This window comes from Falco biarmicus, chromosome 5 (genome assembly GCF_023638135.1).
Source record: "Falco biarmicus isolate bFalBia1 chromosome 5, bFalBia1.pri, whole genome shotgun sequence".
In the NCBI taxonomy this organism is placed as follows: domain Eukaryota; kingdom Metazoa; phylum Chordata; class Aves; order Falconiformes; family Falconidae; genus Falco; species Falco biarmicus.
In genome coordinates, this window is record NC_079292.1 from 78,759,069 (window position 1) to 78,778,751 (window position 19,683).

At 42.7% G+C, this 19,683-nt stretch overlaps 1 protein-coding gene across 3 annotated transcripts in view; it reads left to right on the top strand.

Annotated features, from left to right (window-relative positions):
• Window positions 1-2,510, top strand: part of FBLN1 (fibulin 1) — an 81,781-nt gene extending 79,271 nt beyond the window's left edge. For all 3 annotated transcript variants that reach the window (XM_056340461.1, XM_056340464.1, XM_056340463.1), the window contains exon 17: window positions 111-2,510. In XM_056340461.1, coding sequence (XP_056196436.1) covers window positions 111-250 — 140 coding nt within the window. In that variant the 3' untranslated portion in view covers window positions 251-2,510. The remainder of the gene's footprint in view (window positions 1-110) is intronic.
• The last annotated feature ends 17,173 nt before the right edge of the window (window positions 2,511-19,683 follow it).

A 19,683-nucleotide genomic window follows, 5' to 3' on the forward strand; every position in this document is an offset into this window, starting at 1 on the left:
AGCTATTTATAGAACCAATAGATAAAATAACTTTCAATCAGCTATACTAAAAATGAAGGGGAGTGCAGTTCATCCAAACCCATCTGATTCTCCTATTTCTATCCCAACAGGTGTAGTTCGCCAAGTGAGGCCCATTGTTGGACCTTTCCATGCCATCCTGAAACTGGAGATGAACTACGTCATGGGTGGAGTGGTATCTCATCGTAACATCGTCAATGTTCACATCTTTGTCTCTGAGTACTGGTTCTAAGAGAGCATTTAAAATCCCAGACAAGCAAGCTGCTCCAACCTAAATCATTACCACAAATTATTATGTCATATACTTGTTTGTAAAACCCAATACTGGTTTTTTTGTTGTTTTATTTTGAAATATTTGGTTTATAGTTTAAGACAAATAACAAGCTATTATGTTGATTAGACATAGGGTGGAGCAAATTAAATGAGCCTGATGTAGTCTGTATAAATAAGTAGCGTGTAAAAGTGCCCAGCTACCTAGTGAAATTTAAAACTTCTCTAAATGTTTAGGCAGACCTTAACTATTGCTCCTTGGCCAGATAACCAGAGTGACTGAGGATGTGGAATGAAATAGATGTCAGAGTTCACTGGGATGAACATTTGGTATCTTTGGATGGGAGAAGTTTGGTAAGGATTAGTAATTTTGCCTTAATATTAACTACCTTGAAGGAATCACAGAAAGTGCTAAACATTCGCTTTTGGGCCCCAATAGGTTAACTCTGAATAGGCGCCCAGAATTGCTAATAATTTCTGAAAAGTTTAGCCTAGATACTTAAAAAGCTATGGCTACAAGAGGAAGTGCAAAAGGAATTAGAAACAATAACAGGCTAACAAGCTATTGCACATATTAAAAAATTACTCCTTTTTTTGTACTTACTATTTGATTGTAAGATTATGTTTGGTTCTAATTAAACAAGTACCTCTCATTGAAATTAACCTGTTACAAGGATAAGGCATATTGCTTAAATTCCAGTCTCATCTGTACCCAGGAATACATGGGAAACTCAGACCTATATCTCCTGTCTATTATAGAGTAAAGCTCCACAACTTCTTAAAATTGGTAATAAAATCAGCATGTTAAACTTTACACTTCCTATGCACCAAATCAAGGCATATGTAATAATATAATGAAACTCTCACAAATAAATGAATGTTTAATGTGTTATCTGGGTATCAAAGTTAACGCATCTTTTTTAATACAGAACAGAAAATAAATAGCTCCATTTTCAGTTTGTTAAGATATGAGGAAATAAAGTAAGACAGATGGGAAATACTAAGAAGTAAGCTATGGTTTCTGCTTGCCAGAAAAATTGTGTGATATATCTCTTGTAAACAAATCAGTTATATATATATATATATACAGATTCCCATTTCATTGGTCATTATTGGCACTAGGCATTTGTCTCTTCCTTTTATACAGAAGCCCCTGAAGTTTAAGAGAATCTCTCCATTTACAGGTATGATCTTTGAATAGGAATAATAAAGATTATCCTCTCTGATCCATTGCAACTTTATGGTCCAAAAGACCATAGCAACTTTACTGTATATGTACAGAAGTCTTCATTCTGTTCTCTGTGGCAGGGATACTTCTTTGCCTGCAGCATCCTTACTTCTTAAATTAAGATTTTATGATAACAGACTCTCATAAATAAAATTTGACTAAAGGATACCCTCATGACGGTATTTGTTCCCCTCACACAGAGCATTCCAGCCCCACAGCCTGGTTTTAAGCCCCATCAGCTTAAAAAGTGTTCAGTGCTGTCAGTGGCTTCCTCTACAGTCCTTAAAATTTCAATGAATAATTACCATATTTCTGTGGAAAAATGATGTGAAGCAGATGTATTTGTAGCAGGTGACCTTCCATCATTCAAATAACTGATGGAGATTTTGGAAAACTCCAGATTACAGGAGATACTGTTGACTTCAGGAATTTGTAGCCTATATAAGTCTGATTTAGACTGGAAAGTAAAACATTTTATTACGCTAACAGACTCCAAGAAGAGGAGGATGAAAGACTCTCCTGATATCATCACGTTCTTTTTCTTGCCAGTGTGGGAAAAGTGAGTAGCCTCAGTACCAAAAATACAAAAAATGTTTCCATCTGATTTTCTAGACTGTAATTTTTGATTCTTTAGTTCCTCTGTAAGTGGTATTTAGTTGCAGTGAAAAGAACTTAGGGACAGCAGAAATCTAATTTTAGGATCAAACTGATGAACAAACTAATTCACAAACTTCTCCTTTCTGTAAAGGAGAAACTACATACCACCACAGACACACACCTCTCCCCTTCTTCTGTCTGCATTTTTGGGTAAAAATGGCATACAGCATGATTACCACTACTTCCTGGAAAACTGTTTTCCTACATTGTCCCAAGTAATCTTTGAAAATTGCAAGCAGCTTTTTAAATAGTCCTGATGTCATATGAGAACATTGATCCAGTAGATTATTTCATGGTTTGTGTATAATAAATTAAAGAGTGCTTAGTGCCATGGTCACTGTGACGTGTCTTGACTTTTAATAGATCAGTACAGGAAAACTAGATAATTTAGTAATTATAGGAAATATTAAATATTTCTTTCATCCAAACCTGTGACAATAATGTTTCATTTGTTGCAGGGGGGACAAAGTAAAACTGCAATTTTTCTTGGCAAATCATTAAAGCTGTTCAAGTGGGAGAATGTGCTTATGAAATTGACAGCAAGATCCACTCACTTTGAGAGCTTTTCTTTTGCTGTGCTCTCTACAGATTGATTAGTTCTAAGTTCAAATCATTCTAATTGTGGGGGAACAGAATCACAAGTAAATGAGCATTTAGAAGAAAACGACAAGAACAAGCACAGACTGCTGAGTGTTCAGTAGTCTGCTTTTTAAGAGTGATCTGCTCAGTTGTACACAGAATGATACCACACGCCTTGGAAAAAGTCATACACCATTAAAAGAATAAGTAATAATACCACACAAGTACAGATGATACATAGGATCAAATTACCTGATACACTATCTTATTTGACACTAGATGAATATGGAGAGACAAAAATCACTTGAATAAGCAAAGGCTCACAGGTGCTAGCCAGATTCCTGACAAGGGGAGCAGCAGGTCTCAGGTTGTTCTGCTAAAAACCAGGCATCCTGCAAAGATGGGAAGACTTCTTGTGTGCTTCAGGGACTGCTCCTAGGACAAGCCTTCTGGCAGGAAATATTGCCTCAGGATTATTTCTAGCAGGTTTAGGACAGTTTGCTTGAGTAAGCATTCAGTGTATATAGGAGGTTCTGAGTAATCAGGTCCTTTGCCTTAGTCAAGTGAAATAATAACAAACCAGGAATGTTTCAAATCAATTTGCTGATAGACTGATCTACTTTCTACTTAGCAGATAGAGAAAGCAAAATAGCGTAGTGTATGTAATCCTAGCATAGTTGCAACAACAGCCAAGGACGATTAACAATGAAGAACAAACAAGATTCTTAGCTGTTCAAATCAGTACATTCCATGTATGATAGCTGGATAAGCTTGTGCATTGATGACAGAAGTTATTTCATGATTTGGAGAGATATACTGTGTGCCTTTCCAGGGTAGCTGTCCTAACTACAGTGTATGGTAATTCTTGGAAGCCGCTGGTGACTGACTGTAACCATAGCAAATTGCCTGTCAGCATTGTGAATATGTCCATTATCTGGAGCTCATGCAGCATTACTGTGTTCCTGTCTCAATCACAAAATCACACTATACCTGAGTTTGGCCCGTGAAAAATTTTAGCATCCACTTCACCCATCCAGTTGGTGATTTTGAAGTTAATGCAATTATTTTGTACTATCTGACCCTGAAGAGTGGCACAAAGCCACCAATTCAACACTGGCTGCCTTGTATCAGCTGGTATGTTGGTACTGCTGTGAAGACAACTCCTTCCAGGAGTGAGTGTCAGAAGGTGTTTAAATACGCTGTTTGTTCCACTGAACACAGAGAATACGCTCTGCTCATCAGTCAATGTGATCTTGCTACCTTTCTTTTTCAAATTAATATTTGGGGTGGTTTTGTCTGTTTGAAAATGTTAATGATGCAGAAAATAGTAGGTGCCAACTGTGGCAGAAAAAAAGTGCATGGGCTCTTAGAAACATTTTCTGTGGGTGACAGCTTTCAGTGATCCTCTTGCAATGTTTCAGCAGCGTGGGTTTAGTATTCCATGAAAGGCTTTTACAGGAATGCTGACACATGACTTTTCTGCGTTCTGTGGCAGTTAGGCCGTATTGTATAAGAAAACTGTGTATGTGTATCTGTTAGGTGTAGGTTGCTAGGTAAGCTCTTCAGAACAAGAAACCCTGATGCCTGAGGAGCAATTCACACCTGCTGGAATGGAGATGATGTTCATGCCATGACTGTATTGCCTTTATCTTACCCATCTGAGCTTGATGGCTGGTCTCCTAAGTCTCTTGCTTGTGAGATCACTAACGCAGCTGGACAAGAAACCCACCCCAGGGTACTGCCTGTGGGGTGGGCTTTCCCAAGCAGGCAGTCCTTCACAGAAATTAAACAAAGGATCAGTTCCCTTTGCTAGTAGGTGTGTTACCTACAGAGCCATTTTAATGTCATGTATATTCCAGACTTCCCATGAAATCACAGCAAAGTCTAGCCTGTGCCCAGCCAGGTGTAATTGCTATTAACAGATGAGACAGGGGAAGCTCATTCTGAGTTTTTACTGTAAAATTCCAGGTTTAGAGGCAGTCGGGTAAAAATTAATTTCATCAGAAGTAAAGGTGACACACTTAGTGCAGTCCCAGTTAAATATGCTGCCAGATACCCTTTTTGAACACAATAATCTTAGCTGACAGCTTGAAGCATTTACTGGCCAGCTGAACGCGAGACATTACAGCCTGGCCTGGCCAACACCACCTCGCTGCCGCGGGAGGCGCAGGGACGGAGGCTGAGGGCCCCCGCGCAGCTCCCAGGCTGTGTGTAGGCCCCAGCTGAAGCTGCTGGCAGCCCGTCCTCGCACACTGTCCCCAGGGTGAGCGGCCCAGCGTCACCCAGCCGCCCCGTCAGGGCTGGCCTGGAGCGTGGGTGGCCAAGGCCGCGGGGGAGCTGGGGAAGCAGCTGCAGGGGAGAGTTGCAGGGAAAGGCTGTTACGTTGATCGTGCTAATGACAGCTTGATGGTGCCTTCAGGACTGTTAGAGAACTTGGTACCTCCCAGCTGCCATTATGGGCAAATCTGGTGGTAATGGAGAAGTGGAAGAACAAGGAATATACGTCGAGGAGGCAAGAGACCGGACACGTCAGAGCAACTGCTTTTACAGGTTGCTGAAACAGGAGTGACTTGCACAGTAGCGATGAATAGTGTATAAATCCGATGGATGGTGTATAAATAAATCCCCAGTGAGCAACCCATCAATAGCACCACAAGGGTTTTGAGAAAGACACCAACTACTTCAGCTTCCACGTGAAGTCAAAAGCCAAATGTCCCATGGGGATGTCCCTTGCATTTGCTGTGCTGGGCGTCACATGGCACACGATGCTGGCATTGGAGAGCCCACACACAAGTGGGCAATGTGCAGCAGTTTTGGTGGCAAGGTGCACCCTGTCTCACTCCCCGTAGGCCCTGCACCTCTTGGCAGAGTGTCTCAGACAGCCAGGGTCTCTGGAGGCTGCCCAAGGGGGGTCCCAGGGCTCACACCCACTGCAGGCAGCAGCCGGAGTATGTACCACAGCTCGGGGTCTGGCCTTGCCCTACGTGCCAGATGGGCACAGGTTCCTCCGCATCCTCTCCAGCAGTAAATTCCCCTTGGGCCATGTCACCATGTCATCTCTACAGAGATGGCTGAATGGCTGAGGGATGTCAGTTTGCTTGAAGTAAGTGCCTTGCCTGCATATTGTCTTTCTCTAAATGAGATTGTAAAGCATCTCGAAAATGGTCTTGTCTTCTATATGTGATCCATGTGCTGTATTAGATCAGTACAAAAGTAAGAGTTAATGCAGAAAATTGTTTGGGTCATATGCCCCATTCCCCCCCCCCCCTCCCCCCATCTATTTTGTGTAACTTTTTTTGCTAGTGAATTGTGAGGATACTATTTGTGAGAACAGCAGGAAAAATATTCACACAGTGGAGAAACTGTACTTCTATCTACTTTTGGCATAATGATCTAGTGCATCTCAAAATAAGCAAATGGTGCTAAGGACAGCAGAGTAACACGGTGCTAAGGACAGCAGAGTAACTTATTTTTTGGGGTTGCTAATTAATCCAAGGTAGTTTCAAGCAGAATTTAAGACAAGGCTGTTGGAATTCAGTAGAATCAAAATAAATAAATGCACTCCTTAATATTTTTTTTCTTTTTGAGACAATAAAAATCTGTCTAACAGCATTCTGCAAATTTTTTGTACTGTGGCCATACCTACTGTCATGATACTATGTCTTCTCATTCGAAAGTTACTTGTTTTCTATAGCAAGGTTAAAATTGAGGTCCACTGGCTGCCACTTCACTTTTGGTTTTTAGTACATTTAACACCCAGTCAGAACGAATTAAACGTATTCCTTTTGATTTGTGGAAAAGGCATTCTCTCAGAAAGGGAAAAAAATCCTTCTTTTCCCTAAGTTGGATTTTTGCTGGCTCTTTGAAAGATGTCAGCTGAAGTCTCCTAGGGACGCTCATTCCAAGGGCTTGCAGTCAGTCACCCTTGAAAATAGCACTTGATTGATCTGTCTTGGCCAAGGCTGAAGCAAGTGCAGTTTTGATAAAAATGCCAGTCACTGCTGGTTGGCCAGCATGCACTTAGCTGATAGTTAAGAAATATTATTTCTCCTAAGGAAAATGAGAGGGACCAGCATCCGATTTGTATCGGGGTCCTGAGTTTGGCTGAGGTTTCAAACCTGCCTGCAGGCAGTCCTGCACCCTCGCCTGCCCTCTGTGCACCTCAGCCTCTCCCCATCACAGCTGGGGCTCCCCGGGCAGCCCTGCAGGCCTGTGAAGGACGCCCTTCCCGCAAATTACCCATCTGGTCTGACGCTGAACGGTCCTCCCCACTCCAACAGCAAGGAATGCCAAAGCCCTTCCCAACATCACTTCTGCTTTCTGAGCGTCTTTGTTCCATGCTGCCTGTGGTGAGCACAGGAGGTGTGAGGCTGTGTGGAAATTGCTGCTACTAGACGAGAGAGGCATAAAGTACACTCACCAAGTCTCCAAAATCGTTGATCCGATGAAAGATTTTTCATTCCTGCTGTGGCTAAGAATGCACTATCTGTTCTGTAATAAGCCCTTTATTTTGCTTTCACCTTATCCTATTTCATCTTTTCCCCCCTCTCCCTTTCCTTTTATTGTATTCTTTTCTCCCTCTCCTTATTTTGACTTCCCCATCCATCTTTTTCTTTTCTTCTATCACTGAGTGTTTACTTGTAACTGAGCAATTGAAGTTAAACGAGTCCATCAGACCAGAAGAGAGATATTGAAGAGCTGCAGAAAGAAAACCTATCCTGGGGTCACTGCAGACAGTGGCACACCATGCTTTCATACCCCAAACATTTTACCAGGGCACTCCGAATCACATCATGCCAACAGGACTGCATGGGACAGTTTATGGCCACCCTCTTTTAAACTTACTTCTTATACCTAAATCCACATACCTTATCGCTTCAAAGTGCAATAGGCAATGTGAAGTGTGGGGAAACAGAGCAGAACCAAAAGCCCTCTGCTGTAAGATATTCTCATTCAGGATGGTACTGTGTGGCCTCAGGGGGTCACTGAGCTTTCTGCACCTGTAGCAAACAGAATATGTGAATCAATCATGCTTTATGCTGGGTCAGAGGATCCAGGTTAAATCTCTGCTGACCATGGGTAACGCAGAGAGGCAACATGAGCTCAAGATGCAAATACACTTTCTCACTTCTGCTTCCAGATGGCTTCCTGGGGGTTTCTCTGTGTGCATGCGCTGCAGATGACAGAATTGGCTGATATCTGTCCTTCGGGCCTGCATGGCTGTTTGGGGGACCCACCATGCTCTTTGCAAGCTTCAGTCCTGGGTGACACTTTTGCAAGCACTGCTGAAGCAAAGGATCGGTCCCTCATCATGGACCCAGACTAATGGATTGCAGCAAGTGCCACTGGGTCAGGGGTGTAGGGAACCTCCTCATGGAGTCTGAACTACTTGCAGACACAGGTTCCCCACACTAGTACCCATACCCTACTGATAGTGTGTTCTCACATGCCACAAACTGTCATGGCCCCTCCAGAAACTCATGCTACAATCATGTTCTTGGTGTGTTACAGGACTTTTCGAGTCTGCCTGCATTAAAAGGCAACTGGCAAAGCTGGCTTGTCCCATCAGAAGACCTGGGACTCTGAACAACAGCAAGCTGGGACTCTCGCTCCCCTCCTGCAACCAGTGCTGGTTGCTCTCTGGGGAAACGGGGTCCAGAAGCACAAGAAGGGCTCTTCCCTGGAACTGTGCTGACCAGCTGAAGTAGGTAAACTAAATGTCATGTAGATACCTACAAACAACTTGGAAATTTTATGATTATAGCATTGAGACATGCCCCAGCTCATTATTTATTATGACAAAATGTAATGACAAAAAGTGAGGATCAAGGATCTGGGCTGTTTGATGCTATTCTGGTAACTGAGTGTATCGTCCAGCCCCTCCACGCCTTCATCTACATGTCTGCTAGTGGCTCTAGTAGCTTCTTAACTTCCACTGAGCTGCTAGCTAGATGAACAAGGACACAGAAGTCACAACTTGCTCCCTCTGTGTGGCAACTGGGCTACAGGAGGTCCTCTGGTCTGCAGAGAGAGGAGCAGGTCACCAGCCGGTGTGCGACAATTCACACGGTGTGGAGGTTTAACAGTATGCACAGTGTTTGAGAACCCGTGAAAGCTGACCACAGTTATTTTATGATCACACCTAGCTTAAGTCTGGCATTGGTATTGCTCTGACAAAAATGGATTCCCTCACGCAATTTAAATTAAAAAAAAAAAAATCAAACAAAGGAAAACCAGTTGTATCATATCTGACACCACAGGTGACAAACACCTTGGCCTGGCAATTCTCACAGAGTGATCTTTGCGGGTTGATTCCCAAGATGGTGATTAGCTCTTTTGTTTTGCCATTAGCTGATGGATCTCACATGAGTGAGATCTGGTGGAGGTCAGGCGGTGATGGTGGGGCAGAACTGATAAAAGAGAAATGCTTTTGTATTTTGGACTCACCCTGGCAGAGGCAAGAGCAACTTTCTCTTAACCTGCCCCATCAGTGACCTTGGACCTGATCAGAGGGACCACCCTCAAGTCTGGACGCGAGGTAAGTTAAATTACATGCTGCTGAATACTGCCAACATTTTGGGAAGAAGTTGTAATAATGATAAAAAAGCACCCATGTAATGGATACCATCATAACTCTGTAACTACAGTTTAGGTTTTGAAAATTACAAATATGTGTTTAACTAAGGCTAACCAGAAAGTACTAGATGGTGCTTTAACTGTGGCCAGCTGTCTAGTATTTAGAATGTTTTTCCATTCCAAAGTGGAAAAATTGCTTTTCATTTGTACATATTGAGTGGGTGACCATTTGTCCAGCTCTACGAGGAAGCATCGGGTTATCTGTGGTATCAACAGATGACAAAGTACTTTGTAAAACAACTACACAAAACATAAGGAAAAATGGACTTGGTAGACTTCAATTTATGATGTGCTTCACCTCTTATGGATTCAAGACCTCATTTGCAGCCACTAAATCTCACAGATTTATTATTTTTTTTTCCCCAGACTCCATCAGTTAACAGGTTGTGCTGGTTATGGCTGGGATAGAGTTAACTTTCCTCATAGAGGCTGGTGTGGGGCTGTGTTTTGGATTTGTGCTGAGAACAGTGTTGATCAATCAGGGATGTTTTTTTCATTGTTGAGCGGTGCTTGCACAGTGTCAGGGGCTTTTCTGCCTCTCACCCCACCCCACCAGCGAGCAGGATGGGGATGCTCAAGAATCTGGGAGGGGACACAGCCAGGACAGCTGATCCCAACTGCCCAGAGGGATATTCCATACCATATGGCATCATGCTCAGCATATGAATCTGGGGGAAGAAGGAAGGGGGGGGGAACATTTGGAGTGATGGCATTTGTCTTCCCAAGTCACCATTACATGTGATGGAGCCCGGCTTTCCTGGAGATGGTTGAACATCTGCCTGCCCATGGGAAGTAGTGAATAAATTCCTTGTTTTGCTTTGCTTCTGTACGTGGCTTTTGCTTTACTTATTAAACTGTCTTTATCTCAGCCCACGAGTTTTCTCCCTTTTAGTCCTCTGATTCTCTCTCCCATCCCATGGGTGGTGTGGATTGAGTGAACAGCTGTGTGGGGCTTAGTTGCCAGCTGGGATTAAATCACAACAGAGGTCAGAGTAAATTTTGCTTTCTTTAGTAATGGTGAGTTTCATTTTGTACTGAATTATAAATGAGTGACATTACAGTGATATTTCTTCAACTCATGCAGGTGACTGTTCTTTCCAACTCATGCACCATTGGCTGCTGATCTCTCTGTAAATGTTTATGATTGATTTCTTTTTATCCTTAACCTGAGTAAGCCTCACATCTGACCACTTATTCCACTTCCTCCTCCTTAAGTTTCTCAGATGTGGAATAGCTAGGAACATGGAAAGAGTATTTCAGCTGCTGATGTCTGTATCAGTCAAACAGAAATGAGATGTTCTGCTCCTATAAGCCGCTGTGTTTGTAGAGCTGCTGGCTCGATGTCAGACAGAGACCCAGTGAAGAAGGTCATGTGGATGAGGTGGGCAGATAGGTGCAGGAAAGTACCTATGTTAGCAAGCCAAGAAGCAGGCATTAATACAGTCTGCAAATGTGGGCTTTCCTGAACTCCTCCTAGGCAAAGGTTATACTGAAATTGTTGGTGGTTCAGGCTTGGCTTTGTTTTTGATGTCTGGCCAAACAGTTAGCTGATAGGTGTGGGTGGCTGAAAGATTGCTCTCATTGAAGGGCATTGACAAAATGAACTTTTTTTTTCCTAAACCCACAAGATTTCCCAGAGCTTACTGAGACAGGGTTAGAGGAGCTAAAACAGAGCTCCATGTCTAGGCTAAAGATGGGCTTACCTAGGCGGGGGCAGAAGGACTGAACAGGCACAAGGGGTCAGATGAAGTAGGATCTGGAGATCCCCTCTTCAGTGGTGGTTTTGTACATGATACTTGGTCTAGAGGCTGCCTCTGCAGGAGCCTTTCTATAAGGAGACCGGAGGGAGAACAGCAGTTCAAAAAACAGTGTGGTCAGCAGGGTCTCTCTGACATTGCTGCAGCAAAACTCACCTCCACTTTCTCTGGACCCCCGTCTCCTCTGAAACATGGAGGTAGTGGGTTGGCGAGACGGGCTGGCCACCTGGTGCATCCTCTTTTCCATGGCAGTCAGTTATGATCTAGCAAAATGGAGAGACCACTCCTACTGAAGCAAGGAGGAGGAAAACCATGAGCCAACAGGATTGATCTCCCAGCCAGGACATGTTGGGCAGAGCTGGACATGTGGCTGTGCACCATTCAGAGCTGGTATGTGTGTAGGGGTGTCCAGCAGCAGCTGAGAGGATCTGCATGAGCCCATGGAGGGTAGGAAAGCAATTGTAATAGGGGAAAGGGCTCATTGAGCCTTTGCTTTCTACACACGAGGTGTACAGGGAAGCCACACTGGCTCCACACTGTGCCTGTTGTAGCAGACCTGGCTTCTATCTGCTCAGCTGCTGTGGCAGGGGTCTGGATGGTCTCTCCAGTGCAAGCCATGAAGGTCTGGTGGTGGTTCTCAAGCTATCTAAAGCAATATTATCCAATTATTCTTCATTACTGCACGGGGGTCTGAACAGTCTGACTTTTATTTCATCTGATGGCAATAATACTAAAAGCTTAAATCGGTGTCTATTGAAGTTAATGAGAAGTTCATGATTTGTCATCACCCAACATTATAAAGAAACCTTGGGCAAGTGTTTCACCTCTTCACACCACGTTTTACCCATTTCTACAGTCTATAGAGACTGTGTAGATGGGTACCTGAAAAATCCATGTTATGTTAATAAAAGCAAGTAGTACCCTTGAGTGGCAGAGACTCCAAGGGAGAACATGCAAATTTTATTAATTGGTTTATCTTAAAATTTGTATATAACTAAAGAAATATATTAATACTGGTTTTGGAAATGTTTTTAAATTAATAAGCTAGAAACTTCACAGAAACAGTGGAAAGGCTGCCTGGGACCACTGGGGAGGCCAATAAGAAAAGTATCTTGCAGTCCTGAGCTCCGCAGAGACCACAGCTCTGCACCCACGTTGCTGACAGGTTCTCAGCAACATGTATGAACAGGGTGGCTTTTGTGGGCTGCTGTGGGCTGCAGTGAGATACCCTGAGCTGGGAGGATCCAGAAGGAGTGGCTTGATCCTGCAGAACCAGTCTAAAGGCTCAATACCCTGTAGCACAGTGCTCCCACCTGCAGCTCTTGGTCCCTGGGCCCTTCTTTCCTTGAACTGACAAAGGTCTTTACAATGATGTAAATACTTGCGTTTGGGGCGGAATAAGTAGTTTTCTCCCAGTGAGTGAGCAAGTGGGAAGCAAAGGTTTACCAAGCAGCAGAGCCAGCTGCGAGGGAGGAGAGGCAGCGTCAGCCTGGGAGAGCAGAGGCCATGTTGTCAAGCCAACTCGTAAGGAAGTGGTGGCTCCCTGGCCACCCATCTTCAGTCTGAAAACACCTGCTGATGGAAGTGCAGGTCTAACTGAAATGCAGCTGTCTGAAGTACAAGTAAGACAGGGCTTTCAATCTTAAGGAGTAGTCTGAGGTCTCCAGGGAATTTGAGTTGTTAGCTCATGGTGCCCAGGTGCAGAGGCTCCTCCCCAACACACCAGTCCCTGTGCATTAGCCCCCTGTAGCCTTCAGCTAGCCCACCCAGTCCTGCCACGATGACCCCAGGTAGGCTGGTAAGCAGAAGAGTTTGGTTTGAATTTTTCCTGTTCCCCTCCATGTGGGTCCAAGACCACATGTTGTGAAGGTGGACATTGTCAGAAATACCACTGTCAGCAAGGACCTGATGGGTGGGATTCAATTGCTGAACCACGGGCTTCTAGTGCCAGATGTCTCTGATACACTGAGACATCTGTGTGCTGCTTGGGACATGACAGAGGACTTCCAGGAGACCCACGTCCTTCTGGAAGAGGGCGGAGATGAGGGGCTATCCAGGCTGTCCTAACTGCCTGAATTTTGGCATCTGAACCCCATACCCAGTGCCTGGTCCAGGGCACCCTAAAGCACTGAGTCCTCCTGAGGGCTGCTCTGGTGGGAAGACCAGGGTGGACACAGCTGGTACGGCCAGATCTAACCCGGTGGTGCTTTTCTCTGTCTCCAACAGACAAGAGCTGGCTTTATTTATATGGGGCTGGGTTCAGTCATCTGTGTCAACAGTTCTACCACTGAATTCAGCAGAATAAAAGCCAACACAGCTTCATGCTGATGGGCTTTCATAACCATATGTCAATGAGCCGCTGTAAAAGGGAAAATGAGGTTTAATCTAACAGACATAACATGAAAATACAAAATTGTGTAGACAAAAAAAAAGGCTGTTTTCTGTCATCTCACCAGTTTCTCAAAGACAATAGATGATAGGAAAAAGCAGATGCTGTCAGAGGAATGTGTCTATAAGCAATGAAACAAATTGGAGAAGATTTTTTCCATTATTATCTTACTTTGCTGGAAGATGGACTATGCAGACCAGGAAGTGACTAAGCAAAGAAGCTGACAATGTTCAATCAAGACCTGACCAAAACTGAAGAACAATGTAGGCAGAAAGACTAAACAAGGAGCTGGGGAGAGCTGGCAGTTTGAGTTTTCTTTTCCCTTTTTCATCTGATTAAAGTAATTTCAGCCCAGTGGGTTTACACTTAAGCGGTTGAGTGACTGCCAGCTAGTATCAGTGCAACTGCTCAGGTGAGAGAAAAGCATTTGATAGCTACCTGTATGTAAATCAGATAACGAGTTATTTATAGACCACAAACTCCAGTGTATGAATGAGAGGTGCTATCACTTGGCTGGTTCTTGTCAGAAAAAAAAAATTAGATCTTCCAGTCTGCCAGAATCTGTACCCAGGGAGACCTCTGTGCAAAGTACCTCTGAGGGTCCTGTGGGATCTGTCTTTGAGGATCTATCAGTAGGAACTACTAACAGAAGGCTAGGAAGTTTAAATCCTATTGTTTTTCTGTTATGTATGAAAACCTAGAATTTTTACCCCATTCACAGAAAGCACATAAAGATGATGCTTCAGCATGACTTACTCATGAAGCCCAAATGAAATAAATCTCATCTTTTAAGTCATGCTATTAGTCTCAGTTAACTTGCATCGTTTATTAAAATCATATTTTTTAAAATATGCATATAAAATACAGACATTTTTACAAAAATAAATCATAATAAATAGAGCAATTCAGGAAACCACATAAACTGTAGGCCATAAATAAAGACCATCGCTGTCTTGTCAGAGGAAACTCAGTCATTGAAGGAACTCAGTTCTATCTCTAATCTCTCCTGCCCAGTGAATTGTACCCGAGGGCCAGCAAGGGTCTGTGACTGAATCTTCTTTTAAAAAGGCTGTTGAACTGAATTCACTCTGATATCACTGTCTTTTTAAAGCTCGCACCAGCTTCCATAAATGCAAAACTCTAAATCACCCTATTCTGCTCCATTTAACTGGAATTTGAGGACTTCAGTCAAAAAAGAGTCTGAAAAAATAATCTTATTCTATTGACAGATCCCCAGACTGGGAGAGAAGCTGCAGTCTTGATTTGACAGGGAGAGAGGCTGGTTTAAATGCTTGTTTTCCTTCACTTCTGCTCCCGATCATGAACACTTGGAAAAGTAAACACAGATGAGGTAAATGCAGTGAGGAATAGTGCTCATTCTGAGAGAGGATGTCATAACAAAACCCAAAAAAGATAAAACATAGCTATAACCGAATTAGCCATGACCAATTTACAATGCTGTGGTGGGGGCCATTAGATACAGAGAAGTTCAACAAATCACCTTCAAACTACAGGTGCCTCACTCAAGGTTTTAAGTCCTACATGTGTGAGATTAAAGGAAATCTGAGAGTCTAATTATTTGCAGTATATTAAAGAGTTTACATTAGATTTTTGAAGGAGGAGTTTGTAAAAGCAGGTATATTATAGTCTGTTTACAGGCTAAATACCAACCTGGCAATTATTTTCTGCTTATTTAACTTCCTTTGCAATTGTAATTGCATACACAATCTTCTTCCTTCCTGCCCTCTGCAGCTCTTCAGTGCCTGCCATGCTCTTTCACATTTCTTTGGAATATTGTGTAAGCCACCATGCCGATGTAAACAAGCACTGCTCTGTTCTACAGCTAGTAAATGTTATATGAAATTTAATTCATGCTAATATAAGGAGCGCTCAGGTAACTGCAGCCCTGTGTCTGGTTCATAAATGTAACTTGCTAAAATAACTGAGTAGCATCCATCTCTGAACTTACACTGCACATACGTCTTGTCCAGACAATACGTTTTTATTCTCCTCCTGTTGCAGTTCATGGCCTGAATTTGCTTTCTTGAAGTCAATGGAGCATTGCCATTAATTTTCACCAGAGAATTTCATTAATGACTGAACCTCTCTCTGTTTCTCTTTTCCTACCCCCGTTTTCTTTTTTTTTTTTTTTCTTCTACAATGCTAAATGCATTAGACTCTATAACACAACAACCTTATGCTTTATTTACCCAAAAAGAAGCTCTTGGGGGAAGGGGGAGGGGGAAGGAATACCCAACAAATATTTGTGTGGATCTGAAACCATTTTCCACATGGCCAGATTTCTGAAGATCTGCAGATGCCTAGTGAGATTGTCATAAGAGTCAAGACAGATCAGCTATCTGTGATATTTAGGTATGTCAATTTTTATTTTTTTTAAACTTAGCCCTTAATCTCCTCAAAATTTGTCTGTAAAAAAAATAAGGTATGTACAATGGTATTTACAGAAAGGCATTTTAAAAAATACCATTCTTGCCTGACTAGAACATGAAAATAAAATATGTTGGGTTTGCTAGAAAGTAATGTACTTTCCCACTGCCCACCCTTAAATTTAAACCAGATATTATATATGTAAAACTTGAAGTAAATTGGCAATAGCTTTGGCCCCTCAACTGGGCTGAGGAATAGAAATGCTGATATCCTATAAGATACAAAGGCAATATGATTCAACTAACTGTAAACCACCTACACAGCAGAGCAAACAATTACTTGTTAAACACTGGAAGAAAGTCTACAGATGAAATGACTGGCAGCCTCTTCACCTTCAGCTTATGGTCAATAAATCTCATTTGAAATTTGATACTGCCAAATTATCCTTTCAGCACAAAAAGACTGTCATCACCATGCTATATTTCTGGCCTCACAGTATTTGCACTGCTGGCCTATTATTAGTCACGTTAATACCATCATCCATGACTAAGTTGGTTTGTCAGAAGCCAGTGGGTGGAATTGTCCCAGGTCACTGTGGAGCTCATTGATGGAAATAAAAGCACTTTTCTGTGGGGAAGAAAGAAAGATGAGAGAGACAGGTCTGTGTGATGCAGGGGCATCTTGTTTGACTGCAGCTGGTGACAGATCAGATGTGCATCCTGATATGAGGCTATATGTAGCCCAAGATATTTGGACGCAGGTTATAATTGCCTGCTTAATTGTGTTACATGTCTCAGAGAGGTAAGAAGCAGCTCAGGAGGGCTGAGTTTTATCTTTACGCTGCCCTTAATGCTCTCTCTGTCCTTGAGTAAGTTGTGTAGGCTTTTTCTACACTAGCAAGCGGTGAAGCATGAAAGGATCAGATCTGGAGACTGAAACGGTTGAAGGTAAGGAGTTGATGTTCACGCTCCACACACAAACCCTACAGGCTGGGGTTTTTTTTCAGAGAAAAAGTCTAGTCTGATCTGTAGCACAACATCCGTGAGGCTGGAGCACATTAGGAGCCCTCTTGGTATGCAACTTGATATAGTTTAATCCAGGATGAATCCAGCTGTTACTCTACCACCTCTCCGCAATATAAATGAAAGCATAGTAGGGGGGGACAACCAGGAAATTAACTTCAGAAGTGCACTAATGGTGCAAACAGAAATGCTAAGTCTGATAAACCTTTTACTCCTGCTGTCTCATTTGCATATTGCTATACTAGGTTCATTTATGTGTGACCTGGTTAGCTACTATGATAATGATAGTAGATGTGAGAGCATATTGTATTTCAGCATTCACTTGACAATACATAAGTAAAAATTAAATGATGTTTAGTAGGTGCATAATTAGCAGAGGTTAGGCTGAAATTGAACAAGGAGGTGGTTTCTCACACAATGGGTAATTAAGCTGTTTGGTTCCTTGCTACAGGGTGTTGTAGATACTAAAACTTCACAAGGTTACAAAAGTGACTGCACAGATTCCCAGAAGGAAAATTTACAGAGGGATATTTTTCAAAAGATTTTTCCTGTGTGTTGGGAACTCCGAGCTGCAAACTGTTGGAGGACTGGAGAGTGTCTTTGGGAAGAATCACTATGTGCTTGCCCCAAGTACCCACCATTGGCTGCTGCCAGAGATAGGGTAATGGAGCAAGACAGACCTCTGATCTAACATATTACAGCAATTCTTGAATTGATCACTTCTTTCTTTAAAAGGCTTTAGATTTTTTTCAAATTTAATCATTGAAATAATAATTTCAATGATCCAGGTTTTGAATTATTTTTATATGAAATATAACTTTTTGGAAATTATATTGCAGTTCCCTAAGGAGAGAGAAACTGGATATCCTTCTTCCAGAATAGCTGAAATCCTTCTACAGACTCAGTCTCACAATAATGCCACACGTCTTCCCCCAAAGTTGGGAAGTGATCCATGATGGGAAAGGACATAAACTCTGTCTCAATTAAGTTGCAGTACTGAAAACTGAATGTTACTACTTCAGCTTCACTATTTTGGGGACTGGGCATTTACATTTTTACACAGACCTGTGATTTCCCCAGAACCCAGGTGCTTTTTATGAAAACAAACCCATTCAGTCCAAATCTCAGCATCCCACCAAACAAAGAGCCAAAAAAATCCCTTACTAGCTCACATTAAAGCTTTTAATCTGCCACTGGTGGAAAGCCTCAGTGTGCACATATGATGCAGCATAAATCTACAGCCTACATGGACACAAGCAGCTAGTGTTGCTCTTGGCCAAGCTCAGGCTTTTCCATATTCATCAGGGAATCAGATGTTCTGACGGCTTAAACTAGGTCTGAGAGAGCAGCTCCATAATACTCAGAGGGGTTATATATCTCATGACAGGTTTCCTTGTCAAAGTCATATTGGGAAGCTCCTGCTCCTCAGCAGTCTTTTCAAACCCTGAGCAGTGTTTCACTGTCCCATCACTATGGCTGAAGCAACTCTCTAAGAATTTGTCTTGTAAACGAGATCTTTTACATCAGGGGTCCTTAAACTTTTTAACCAGGGGGCCGGCGCGCGGATGAAGTGGCAGGCAGTCATCTGCGGCTGCTGGGTTTACCCCCCAGCCCCCGGTGGTGGAGGGGGGGGGGGGTGCGGGGGGGTTCTGTAAATACCGGGGGCCGGATTGAGGACCCTGGGGGGCCATATCCAGCCCGCGGGCCGTAGTTTGAGGACCCCTGTTTTACATGGTCTGTATCAAAAAAAGAAACTACTGCTTTGCTGTGGGAAATGTTTTAACTGAGGAGCTTTTAGCAGTCCAGTAAATAGGTCATTACCTTAAAAGATCACATAGGCACAACAAAGCAGCTATAATTAACAGCACAATGGTTTAAAGAAAGAAAAAAATCACGTTTGCTTTATCATAGGAGTAAGGTACATGCTGTTTGGTATGCCTATGCTTGTAGTGACTGTAATTCCTTTGTCCAAATTTTGGTATCAAAGCAAGCAGCCTTCCTCCACAGTTCCACACACATATTTTTTTGTGCCTTTCAAAATGTGGACTTCTTATCAGCCGGAGGCTGGAACCTGGTTGACATTGCAAGAAATACAGTTTAACACCTTATCCATAGGCTGGGTGAGGTCTGGAACTTTCTTGGGATCTGTCTGTCCCAAGCCATAAAACTTTTGCTAGGGGGTGGCAATTCGGAAATTCTGTCTGTAGAAGTGAAGCAGGTGCTATTGATCTATCCCATCCTAGAAATAAGTTCTTGAAAAAAAATGTGTCATTTTGTGACCCTCCTAGTTTGTAAAGCCTGAGTAATTTTTTTTTAAAACCTGACCCCATCCTTTACAGCAGAAAATGCAGAGGTGAGTTAAACCGCTTTCTGAAGTTACCTGAAAGCACATTGGTTTTCTTTATATGAATGTTGCAGGACAAAACTGCATAAGTATGGAGAACATTGTGCTGCCAAAAAGGAAATATACAGTAACTGATAGTAAGAGGCAAACTCCCAGCTCCTGTTTTCTGCTTTACAGGAGCTGGCACTGTAGCTTACCATTACTTCTTGAGAACACCGCCTGTTACATGATGCTCTTTTCAGCACTAGGATTTTTGGCAAAATTTTAGTGTTTGGGCAGAAATTTTCTATGCCTCAAGGTCAGTTTTTGTCTCTTAACCAAAACAAGCTGGACGTTTTCAAGTAGGTGGTTGTGGCAAATCAGAGTGACCATAAACCTGAGCTGATGGGTGCCAG